The sequence below is a fragment of the Mercenaria mercenaria genome, chromosome 2, assembly GCF_021730395.1.
Source record: "Mercenaria mercenaria strain notata chromosome 2, MADL_Memer_1, whole genome shotgun sequence".
Lineage (NCBI taxonomy): Eukaryota > Metazoa > Mollusca > Bivalvia > Venerida > Veneridae > Mercenaria > Mercenaria mercenaria.
In genome coordinates this window covers 116,762,930-116,776,112 of record NC_069362.1, presented here as the reverse complement: position 1 = coordinate 116,776,112, position 13,183 = coordinate 116,762,930, and the positions used below count along the sequence as shown (strand labels likewise).

Genomic DNA, 13,183 nt, shown 5'->3' with positions numbered 1-13,183 from the left:
AAACTTTATTTTACGATCTACATGTTGGTCGAAGCTGGTTTAAAAGGTGGACGTTTGCAATGAATAGATATATACAAAAATTATTGAAATTATGTTTACCTGTAGATTTATAAAACACGAAAAGTTACAAACTTAGACGCTGTAACCAGACGTCGAGAACTGTTATTCAGGCTAGATACATCAATTAATTATGGTTCAGTAACAAGGCATCACAAGATTATGTTTCTGGGATTTTGGTTGAAGGTAGTTCTGCGCGTTTGGATATTTTCTTTTCAACAAAGTAGAATATGATGAAACCCTGATTTTTCAAAATTCAGAATAACATTAGACATTAAAATTAAAATGTATATACGTACATATGGTTTATGGAAGAAGTAAGTTGGAATCATCGTTTACAGAAATACAACATCATTCTCATGTGCATATTTATTTTTATTTTTTATTTTATCTCATAAAACAGTCTGCCAGTTTTATGGTTAAATAAATATAACAATATATGATAGATACCTAAATATATTTAGGGGCCTCCACGGCCGGCTTGTTAAGGTCGCTAACTTTGTGTCACCAGCCACACAGCGATCTTGGTCCGAAACCACATATGCATTCAGCCTAATAACATAATGTTGGTTGTTCTACATTTGTGCCCAACCGTACTTTAAACAATGCACGGAAGGGCAACCGGGGTCTTCCTCCATTATCAAAAGTTGGTAAAGTTGCCATATCTCTTTAATTGTGCCGGTGTGACTCTAAACCAAACTGAAACAAAAACACATACTAAATCATTTTAAATGAAATTGCTTTTAGAAGTAATGTTCATGAAAATACGTTAACTTCTTACAACTACGTTTTCATCATTCTTTAATCATGGAAGAATTATAACTTTAAGACTTTACTTAGTTGCGTTCTATGCGTCCAGATTATCTTCTTACAGTGTTTACTGTCTCTTTCACCTTAATGTGTTTCAGTTCTTCAAACATGACTATTACGTATATACAGTTGAAAATGGGTATCTTGAATTCTGAAGGATTGGACGTTCTACTTTGAGATAACCAAAATTCGACTTAAAATGATATTTTGTGCACGTGTTTTTTCGGGACGGGACTGGAAAATGTCTTCGAGATAGCCGGAATTTTGAGATGCGGGCTCGAGATATCAAGTTTCAACTGTATTTTGAATTAAAATGACACCACTACAGTATCAGTTAGCCAATGTCCTGTAGAAATTGAAATCCAAACTGGCCTCAAATGGTAAATGACATAACCAAGGCTGAGCTTTTGCTTATTATATAGCTACTTGTTGTCATTTTTACAACTGTTTTAGTTAATTCATTTTAGTTTTATCTGTATGAATGTTATATGCATCAGTTCACCAGTCACTCCATTTTCCTGTAAAATGTTGCATCGGCAGATATTACTTAGCATGTTTGTTTGCATCTTGACTGAGATGGATTTTTGTTGTTTTCTTAATACCTGCTGGGCATGGAATTTATTTCTCTTTTTCATTATTCATTTTATGATCACAAAATCAGCGTTCAAACTATTAAATGTAATTGCAATAATTTGGATTTTGTTGTTTGCAAGGCATATTTTGATTGATATATATTATCTGAGTGTCAGAGAACAAATTTTAAAAGAAGAATATAAGAGCTAAAGCAGCGGGATGTCGAATCTAATCTAAAATGACTAGACAGTCACGAGACTACTGAGAAAGCAATGCTAAACAATCTAATGTGTGTATGTTTCAGAATGGTCATAATGAGGGTGATTATACGCTTGAGCCCTTAAACCATTTAATTTTACAGAGTGCTTTAAACTAGATCTTCCTCAACAATTACAATTATGCTTCCAAAGGGTCTTCTTATGGACAGCCTTACTGAAGTGCCGTGTGGCGGCTGTATACAGACTTCCCGTACTTGGAATTATATTTTCTGTCCTTTGAGATCATCGAGTCTATTCAATTTTACTACAGCAGAATTTCGCTTAAGCCTGTTTGCACATTTCCATTACCTTTCATGAACAGACTCTGCTATTATTTTGATTAATTGCTTTCTATGCTATCGACACTCAAATGTTGTTGTCGTAATAATACATGCGGAAATAAAATCAATCTCTATTTTTCAAAAGTTAACCTAAAATACTTAACAAATGTGATAAAAATTCCTTGTGCATATGTTGATAAAGTTCTGTATCAAGGAGTAGATCACTTGCATGTATGACAATCTGACAAATATCATTTGGAGGAAGAGTCCAATCCGTTCAAATATTGTGTATGTTGAAAGCAGGAATGAATTCAAATTTACATATTCAAGCATTGTGTCTAGCCATGTGAGTGATGTAATATCTTTTTATAGTTTATGTTTTTGATAACAAAAGCAGAGCTTCAGCCAGACAAGGACAGTGTTAAGAATATAATTTATTTATAAATTACCGTAGTCGAAAACTTGGAACATATGTCGATTTATGACCAGTTATGGGAGAAATCAACAAACATAGAATGTGGTTTAATGGTCATGAAATGACCTTGTTTATTTTTACGGAGAAAAACATATAACATGTTTATTGTATGAAAAAACAGGTTTCTGAAATTTTTTACCAAGGAAAATAAATTTATAAAAGTAAATAAAGTAAATAAAATAAATAAAATGTGGAGGTTTCTTTAGAAATGGCCAATGGCCAAAATGGAAGCTTGGGATACCTCTCTCTAACTGAATTTGATTAAGTGTGGAGATGGGAAAGGTGGTGGGTAAAATCAGAAATTCCTTTGTGTTTAATGCAACCCACGCTCAAGAGAACTGGATCAAACCGGTTCTAGAAAGGTATAAATTCCGTGACGCCGTTCCTCCCACTGCCCGTCATAAATTGCGCTGATGCTAGTAAGCATAGCTTGTATTTATGACCAGTTATGGGAGAAATCAACAAACATAGAATGTGGTTTAATGGTCATGAAATGACCTTGTTTATTTTTACGGAGAAAAACATATAACATGTTTATTGTATGAAAAAACAGGTTTCTGAAATTTTTTACCAAGGAAAATAAATTTATAAAAGTAAATAAAGTAAATAAAATAAATAAAATGTGGAGGTTTCTTTAGAAATGGCCAAAAAGATAGGAACTGAAAGAGACTATCTTCCCCCACATTTTCTAGGGAATTCCAGAAAAAGGGAGAAAGTGAGAGAGGCACCCATTGAGACAAATATGTGTAAAATATACATTAAATAAGTATTTAAATACCATTGCATAACAAACGCTTTACATATTTCTTAAAAGAAAACGATATCAAAGACCCTAGTATATAATATCTTTAACAATCAGCTATGACATAATAATGTGACTAGTGAGTAGGGTTTTACAGCGAATCAACACGAAATGGTCATATATCACTGAGATAATGTGACTAAGTACACAAGGTAAAATATATATGCATGTATAATATATACTAAAGGCAATATAAGTCTGTTATAAAACGGTAATTATATTTAACAAAGTGACTAGCAAATAAAGCACATTAAACCGATAACTTATTGCACGTAAACCTGGTTTTCCTATTAAACAGATGGATAATAATACTTCTGAACTAAACTTACTAAATAATCGTCTGCCATGGAGCAGATATTGCCTTTAAAGAAAGTTACTTGTAAGCAATATACATGTAAACGTTTGTCTTCGTGGCTTATCTAATTACCAGCCCAAGCAAGTAAATGATAAGTTATTGTATCTAATAAAAGTCATGAATATACAGACACATGCATGCAATTATATGCAATGTGGATGATCAAAAAAAGAAACAACAAAAAAAAAAAAAAAAAAAAAAAAAAAAAAAAAACAAATATATATACAAAACATACCAAGAAAATTATTGGTTCATGTATGACCTCATCGCCCAGAGGTCTGCAAGTGTATGTATAAATTCAGCTATAGCCCAAGCAAGAGCTGATACGTTTCTCTTCTAGACAATAGACAAAAATCCTTTATTAAACTTGATATTCAGTTGATATTACAATGTAACTTATTTCAGGAAGTCTGCATAGTTACCATTTTAATTACGATAGTATCAATGCTTGTAGTCAGACTGTAAAAATATCAAGCATTTGCAATGTCTTGTACATATGAAATAAAATGAATTTTAAAAGAAACATAGTATTTGCATTAAAGATGCTAATGAAATGTTAGCATTATCTATAAAGTTACTAACAGAAGTAATGTTGACAACTTGTGACTAGCAGATGATAAGAGATTAACAATGTCTGACGACAAAATGTAACTTCATTGTGCTAGTTGATAATAAAGAATTTCAGACCCAACATTTTGTTGTATAATAATAACAAGGTGACTACCAGCCCAAGCAAGTAGGTAAGAAATTATCTAAAAACTGCAAACAAAGGGACAAATCACATTTTACTAGCCCAAGCAAGTAAAGTGTACCTCTAAGTCCTTTAAATGTAAATTGCAAAAAGAAGTATAAAACAAAGATGACGATTCTATACAATCCTAAAATATACATATATACATAAATATATACACGTTACTGGCAAATCTGGTTGTTAAAATACCTGGTACTCCTATGGCTCAAGCGAGCAGTGATAAATTGTGTCTTGTGTGTATGTGTGTTTTCTACCTGTGTTATTAAATAAAATTATTGTAAGTATGCACCAGCCATAAGCCCAAGCATGTGGCTGTTAAAGAAATGTTTATTGTAAAATTTGGCTATGTCTTAGAGAGGTACAAATTTCGTGGTAAATGATCATGATCGCTCAACATGGCCGAAAATGTCGAAACATTGACGTAATAAGTCTAGTCAACTAAAAATCTGTATTTCTAATGTACTTTTGAAAAGCGTTACTATTCCATCTTCCTAGCAATCTAATTTTGGCATCTGAGAACCCCCTCTGTGCACAATCAGTCGCCTTACCTATCCTAAAGCTGTGGGACTTGTATCTTTTGCTATCGAGCCCGCAAAACTTCAGAGTAGAAGTTAGTTGTTTGTCAAACATTTTTCGTGGAACTGGCGAGCCTGAAGGTAGTGTGAAAGAGGGCCAGCAGATTCCCCTCGAATTGAGAGGTAGTCATTAAGTGCATGGACAGGAGATACTTGTGTGTAACCGTGCGAAAAAGTAAGTGTATGTGGTTTCCCATTATTGTGTTTGAAAAAGCGGTAAGTAACAGTGACCGATACTGGTTTTGAAGCTTCATGATTTAATTCAACATCTGTTGTTTGCAAAATAAATGACCTTGTTGCAGGTTTGCAGCTGGTAATCTCACTGCACCGAGAAAATGCATTAAATGCAATAGAAACATGGCGGAATAAAGTTTTTCCTGATAGTGAGATTGACATACATGTTTTAATGCAGAAACTAACTTATCTAATAGTTTCACTGTGATGGGCAAACGTAAGTCATATGACGAGGACAGACGTTGAGCACCTTTTAACAGACTTGATATGAGAAAATGAGTAGTAGGGTCAGGTGCATTTGAAAGTTTGTGGACATAGCTTATACCAGACAGGTATGTGGTTATGGATTTGGAAGACATAGCCTTTTCATGAAGAAATGCCACAAATAAGGCTATCACTGATGATGAAATAGGCAAAGATATTGAACCGTTACAGTAAGCTTGGCTAAAGTCATGAAACAATTTCCATGCTCTTCTGTATGTCTCTAGCGTTGATGGAGCTAGTGAAGCATTTAATAAGTTTCAAACCCTTGCAAAATATCTCCGGTTGAAGATGTGGGCTTACTATAGTTGGATTTGGTTTGCAGAACGGCGCTAGCTCCCTGAATCGCTGTATCTGAAAACGAGAAAGAGCGTCTGCTATACTATTGTCTTTTCCTTTGACATGGCGAGCTAAAAATACTATATTTTGTGTAAGACAGTGTAGGACTAGCTTTCTGATAAGGTACATTATACAATGAACTTTTGATGTCTGTTTATTGATAACAGACACCAGAGCTTCATTATCTGTGTGAAAAACTACCGTGTGATTTCTCCATAAATGACCCCATGTGAATACTGCCAAAACAATTGGGTATAGTTCTAAGAATGCGATGTTTGCTTTTTGCCAAGAGTGTGGGAAAGACCCGTAAAACCAGTTACTCTTATAAATCGCCCCATAGCCTTTTGACCCTGATGCATCTGTATGTAGACAAATGTTATCGCTAGAAAGCCGCTGTTCGTTGATGAAAAAAGATGTCCCATTAAAGTTTGCAAGGAAGTCTAGCCACATGGACATGTCGTGCTTGGCTGGGGATCTTAGTTTTACCTTGTAATGAAGCTTTTTAACGCCAATCGACAGGTTTATCAGGCGTCTTAGGAAAGCCCTTCCTGGTCTGATGACCGAACAAGCAAAATTCAAGAAGCCTATCAGGGATAGGAGAGTACGGAGTTGACATGTTTGTTTTGAACCAAGCTCGCGTAATAGCAAAACAGCTTTAGCTAGCTTGTCTTGTGGTAGTCTTGCTTCCATATGTATAGAATCTAGTGTTATACCCATAAAAGACATGACCGGTGAAGGAGGGAAAGTTTTTTGTTCATTTAGCGGCACTCCTAGTATTGTGCACATGCGACAGAAAGAATCAAGTGCTGACTTAGCCTCGCAGAAAGTTGGCGCAAGGAACAAAAAGTCATCAAGGATTTTGACTATATGACGTATGCCAAATTTGTTTTGCGCTATCCATTTTAATGCTGTACTGAAAGTCTCAAAAATTTGACAACTTGAGGCAGCTCCCATAGGGAGACATTTATCATAGTAATATTTGTTTTCCCATTTGAAACCCAGTAAACTATAATCGGACGGACGTATTGGAATAATTCTGAAAGCAGAGCATATGTCTGTTTTTGCCATAAAGGCATTTCTACCTATCATTTTAATTTTTGTAATGGCGTCATCGACATTTGCATAGGAGACCTCTGTAAAGTCAGCGGGAATTTGATCATTCACCGAGGTTCCAGTATTGCGGGGATATGATAGATGATGAATCATTCTATATTCCCCTGGTTCTTTTTTCGGAACAACACCTATCGGCGAAACTTTAAGTTCTTGAAAGGGCTTTTCCAAAAATGGACCGTTTACGCGATTTGCTTTGATTTCTTTCATGATTTTGCATCCACAATGTTATGATGTTCATTAGCAGATTTTAAGTTTGGACTGTCTGTACCGTCTCTATTACCTGAAAATTAAGCTCGAAACCTAACTTGAAACCTTGTACAAGATACTGTGTAACTTTTGTGTCATAACCATGTAAAAGGGTTTCCAGCTTGCGCCATTTAAACCGGAGTGGGTAACGTAACTTTATCTATTGGCTTTGTTTGGGGGGTTTGACCTGTTGGGTTGTGACTGACCGCGTTATTTGAATTTTTGGGGGCACCGTCGGATGTTCGCTTCCAGCATTTATAGTGTGGGTGATTGCCGGAGCATGTTTTGCATTTGTGTTGGTAGATGCATCCTGTGCATCTATCTCCACGATTGAATTTGTTGCAGGTTTTTCTAGATTGGCCCGTTTGTGGGCCATTTGGCCGAAAGGGCTGCTTCTGACTTAGAGCTTTGATGTATAGCTCATGGTGAATTGAGTCCCAAGAAAATGGGTGACTCTGACGGAGCTGTCTGAACTGCACATCATAATAATGCCAGTTACCCCTAGCTTTGGCAATTGCCCGCACAGTGTTACTGTATTGGGCTAGTTGTTCAGCAGTGTCCGGATACTTTTGCCTGTATACAGATGAAAAGACTGCAAAAATATCAGTCCATTGCTCAATTGTTATGAATTTTCTTGAGTTTGACTGTGAAAAGGAAGAAATGCCCGTTGGCGTGATTGTTAAGCTGAACGATTCCTGAGACTTACTAAAAGAAGTTGAAAAATCTACAAATTCGTCAGCCCAGATCTTTTCTTTTATTTTCAGATTAACTGATGCATGGAGTGGAATTGATGGGGAGGATTGTAAAGAAGCTGAAGTGAGACAACCAGAATTACCAGTAAATACACTTTGTGCCCGGTCATCCAGTGATTCCGCCTGTTGTTGTTGTTGTTGTTGTAACTGTTGCGTGGGAACTGTTTCTGGGGCCTGTACCTGTTGTGGACGTGCTTGTCCACTTTGGCCCAAAACTTGTTGTATCTTATTCTCGACTATAGCCTCAAGTTTATCTGTTAACGTGTCAACGATATGTTGAGTTTGTATTGAAACACTTTCTGTGACAGGAACTGGTATTGGTATATTGGGTGTTGTTACTGTTGATCTCCTAGAGTTTCTATATCTAGTGTTTTCACTGAGAGCAATAATGGCTTCATCATTTGTGGCTGATGTGGTAGTGGCTGTGTGGGAGACTGCCCTTTTTCTCTTGGCCCCTCCATTGCTGCTAGCAACACTTCTCTTTCTAGAAGGCATGCTGAAACAATGACACATACAGCATTAGCAAAAGTTATAAGAATATATAAAGTTAATAACTTATGTCCAAGCCAATCTACTTGACAATGAAAATTTTTAAATTCCTTCGCTAAAATTTTCCAGCATGGGTTTCCAATTATATTAACATTACCCCTTTAGACCTAATTAAATATTTATATCTTAGAAGGAAAAGCACAAACCACATCCAAATGTTTACTGACAATGTCTTAAATTCATAAATAATGGCTGTGCTGGAATTAATACATAACAGAAAATGGAATATTATATAAGTTATCCCGGATTATGCGCAATTATATAAAAATATATTATTAAGAGAACCACTGGAAGTGATAAAATCTGTGTACAAATATTCATCAGTCGCATGTTAGCGATCGTAACAATATATCACAAATTCACAAATTGTGCCTGTGGTAAAGTCAAGATTCGAAAGACTCACAGAAAGTGATATATGTATAACTATTTGTAAATAATATAGTAGTAATTTTTAAAAATTATATCACCAATTCAAAAGTGTGCCTGTGGTAAAGTCAAAAGACTCACAGAAAGTGATACAACGTATGCGTACCTAATCACAAATCACATGTGATTGTGGTAAACATATCAACAATTCATTAAATGAGCCTGTGGTAAAGTCAAATGACTCACAGAATGTGATATAACGTATAGTACATAATCACAAATCACATGTAAGTGATTGTGGGAAACAAGTATGCCTGTGGTAAAGTCAAAAGACTCACAGAAAGTGATATAATATATGTGTAAATAATTCCACAATACACGTAAGTGACTGTGGTAAACATATTATGACATTTACGGAGTGTGCCTGTGATCAAGTCAGAAGACTCACAGAAAGTGATATGTGCATAGATAGTTGCACATCGCCTGTAAGTGACTGTAGTATACATGCTACAAAAATTTCACAATTTGTCCTTGTGGTCAAGTTATATATTCACAAAAAGCGATATAATGTGTGCATAAATAATCGCGAATCACGTGTAAGTGACTGTGGAAAACATATCACAAAGTCATAGTGTGCCTGTGGTAAAATCCAATGACTCCCAAGGGATACATGTATAGTCACCAATTGTGTAAAGCATCACAAATTCACAAAGTGTGCCTGTGCTAAAGCCAGTGACTCACCAAAAGCAACACTATTATTAAAAACTTTATAACATTGATAAATGTAGATTTATAAGTGATTTTTTGAAGTAATTGCTTTTGCGCATGTGTGACATATTCACAAGGACACACAAAAGTGAAAAATTATCAATCAAGAATGGAACACAATGTAGCCACATATATCTTTATCAAGTTTTGCAGATAAAATCCCATCATTCGAAAAGTGGTACTGTCATAACATATTAGTTACATGTAAATCACAAATTAAGATAGCATGTATATGTTTAAGACTTTTAGTCAAAATTTGATTCAAAGGAGCCACATGAAGTACTAGTCCACATGACCAGTCATCTGGTAGAGTGGTTATGTCTGGTTTAATTATAGCCTTACATGTTGTTAAAATCTTGTAAAAATTTTGAATTTCACTTATTAAATTTTATATAAGTATTATATATTTATTTATTCCCATACAACATTTATTTATCTAAATAATCAGGCATTTATTTATTGCTCATTTATCTTGTAAAATATATAGATATTTCTGTTTTAATGTTCTTTCATTTGACTTCTTATACCTATACTTTTTCTAACAAATCATCGGGTCATGTGTAAATAAATACTCCCCTGAAAATTTTTTATGTGGCCTGTCTGACCGCCGTCATAATAGCATGCCGCAACGACCTGTAGAAGCGTCTCTGTCCAAATGGGCCCAGGTGGATTCCGTCCTTAGCAAAGATTTGTGTTTGGGCTCGGAATATTCGCCTGTGGTTCCAATAACGGATGTGTTTGTGACCTTCCAGTAGGGTTTTAAGTATTTGATTTGCTTGGACCCGTTTCGACTCGTACTGTTCATCTGTTGTATTTTTCGGCTTCAGACGTGTGAATAATTCGCATATTACAACATGTCCAACGTTATAATCTTTCAGCAACATTAAACCTATTTCCTCCAATGTACTGGCTACTTCAAGTGGCTGTATTCCCGAGTCAATGTCATTTTCCCCTAGCTGTAGCACAACAACACGAGGCTTGTGTGTGTTTAGAAAGCTGTCGAACTTGTGTTTGAAATAGTTAGTACAGGTTCGAAGACCGTTATAGTTTTCACAAGCCAAGAGTCCACCAAGTCCCCTGTGGATCACCGAACATTCCTTCAGGTCGTAGTTGGCAGGCAGTATCTGACGGCGAAAGCTATCATCAAGCCTACGAATAAAACTGTGTCCTAAAATTGCAACAGTGATTCTCGAGTTTTCCATTTTTGCACAATGAAAATCCAATTTGCAACGTTCTTTGTTTAGAATCCAAAGTTCTTTGTTTCTATCGTAAAAATTGTAAATAAGTCCAAACCTGGTTATCTGTGTAAAATTCCCAGTAGTTTTTGTATTTTCATTCGTTATGGGAACGATATGTGTAAAATTCTAAAACGAAAACTGTTTAAAATGCGGTAAAATTGTAGTAAAAGCTGTATAAAATCAGAAATTCCTTTGTGTTTAATGCAACCCACGCTCAAGAGAACTGGATCAAACCGGTTCTAGAAAGGTATAAATTCCGTGACGCCGTTCCTCCCACTGCCCGTCATAAATTGCGCTGATGCTAGTAAGCATAGCTTGTATTTAAGTGGTGATCTGTGAAATAGCTGTAATCGTGTAAATTAATAATATAGCATTGCATGCATATTTTTCGTTCCTATAATTATTAAAAATTTAATATAACAGGGTTATTATAATAGTAGCTCGATCTGGGATGCTGTATTGGGTTCGAGTGGATGTTTGCCATATCGAATCTCACGAGGCGCGCAAGCGCCGAGTGTGATCCGACCTCGAGAATCAACGAGAACCCAGATCTAGCTCCGGTAATTATATACCTCAAACTTTTTGTCTGTTGTTTTCTTTTTGAACGAATCTTCAATGTTTATCAATGTTAAAATGGAACTTAGTGAAGTTTTTATGTGCGCTATTTATAAAGCTGTGTCAGGTCATGCATATTAATGAAAGTAGTCCGGCAACATACAATACAAAAGATCAATACGGAATTTTTTTCTGCCTGTTCATAATTACTTGTGAAATACAAGCCGATTTGTTTACAGAATTTATATAGGTATATAATAAAGTATAAGAGATACATTCAACTTGAAGCTGAAATCTCCAAGTTACACCTCGGAAATTCGCTGTATATTTGCGGGAGCGTAACAATAGAAGCTACACTGTTGTATTTCAGTCACTATAATATTTTCAGGAAATTTTGGCAGGATGATGCTTCATATGAAAAGTAACGCTTTCTCATGTTTCTGTTTTCTCCGGTACGTGTATGCCTAAAGGGCCATGACATTTCGTATTTCTAATCTGCATCAATGTAGCGTTAAAGACTATAAAAAGGTAGCGCCCTATCTTCTATTTCTGTCCTTAATTGAATTACAAGTTAAAGTTATATGTGCTATTTTCTTTTCTGTTTTCAGTTTTCCCTTATGATTCTTTGAAGTACTCCTTTGATGGGACCATTTGAATGTAAAGCTTGTTGTCCGCGAGCTAATCGAAGTTGATTTATCATATTTGTTAATGCAATTCCAATCTGAAGTTTTGACCAGACAAAAACGCATAATCATTTTTGCAAGAATAAAACCGGTTTAAATTATCTAAAGCTGTGATTTTGATGTATTTATCAAACGGACATATACATGTACTTCTTTTACAAACTATTTTAAATTTTGCTGAGTTGCACTGATCTAATCGTAGTTTTCACTTTCTGCACTAAACATAATCAGTATTCCGTAATCGTAAAAATGTCCGGTACAATTTGTCTATGAATCCATGAATCCATCAATCCATCAGTTTCACTAATAGAACATTTACAAAATCAATTAACTTTCTAATTGCTCCCACTACGATTTAAACAGTAATGTCTAATATAATACAAAATACATAATATGTCTGCCAGTTTAAAATTACAATGGTATTCAATGTGTTTACCGCTTCTGGCCGATTGGTATAAGATTTCTGCAATTCATGTTTAATTTGCCTAAATATTTGATATGGCTGAATTTCATCTAGGTTGTCTTTCGTTCCGTAAGTAATATGAAGTCAACTGTATGTCGAATGATCCTGTCTTTATATCAACAAGGCTCAACACATTTTCAAGATAAACATAGTTGCACATTCAACAGACTATAGGGAGTGTCTAACTCAAGCACAATACCTCACGGTTAGGATGTACCACATGAAAGCTCTAGCAGAATGGAAGGAAATTTAAACAAATAGACACAATGTTATAAGTTGCTTCTCAGAGCAGGTAGATGCCAATCATTTGATTTATCAAGAAGTCCAATCATTTCATAATGCGGAAATGTTTGCGAGGAGCTAATATTTAACAAAGCAAATAGAACCAATCTGTATAACTTCACATTGCATCGAAGTAACGAAACATGATACTTTCAAATAAAGTCTAAGATACCTGAATGATTTTGTTGTTTCCATTGTGACGTTATCGGTCTAAGAAAACGGCCATGAAATGCAACTTAGTTTGAAATGTAACAGGGGTATACTTATAAGTAATAACAGCTGTATAGCCTTTTTGTTTGTTTTCTTTCTTCTATGCAAATGATTCTTTAAAACAAATATTTCAGTAACAGAAGCAAAACTGCAATGTATTGAATGATACTACTTTAATCATTCTTTTC

General features: G+C 35.1%; 2 protein-coding genes and 1 pseudogene across 3 annotated transcripts; all 3 read right to left on the bottom strand.

Annotated features, from left to right (window-relative positions):
• Nucleotides 1-2,494: 2,494 nt before the first annotated feature.
• LOC128555389 (uncharacterized) lies at nt 2,495-5,529 on the bottom strand (annotated as a pseudogene).
• Nucleotides 5,530-5,650: 121 nt separating this feature from the next.
• On the bottom strand, nt 5,651-11,123 carry LOC123531018 (uncharacterized). Of its 2 annotated transcripts, XM_053537630.1 has the most exons (3): nt 10,858-11,123; nt 7,965-8,377; nt 5,651-5,785 (listed from the first exon to the last, which is right to left on the bottom strand). In XM_053537630.1, the coding sequence occupies exons 2-3, from the start codon at nt 8,374-8,376 to the stop codon at nt 5,682-5,684; spliced, it is 516 nt and encodes a 171-aa protein (XP_053393605.1). In that variant the 5' UTR covers nt 8,377; nt 10,858-11,123; the 3' UTR covers nt 5,651-5,681. The 2 variants fall into 2 exon arrangements, with proteins under 2 accessions (XP_053393605.1, XP_045167733.2); XM_045311798.2 differs by lacking the exon at nt 5,651-5,785 and having other exon boundaries at nt 7,246-8,377; nt 10,858-11,122.
• LOC123531017 (uncharacterized) lies at nt 10,152-10,766 on the bottom strand. The gene has a single exon (XM_045311796.2). It carries the CDS (start codon nt 10,764-10,766, stop codon nt 10,152-10,154), a length of 615 nt encoding a protein of 204 aa, XP_045167731.2.
• Nucleotides 11,124-13,183: the final 2,060 nt, after the last annotated feature.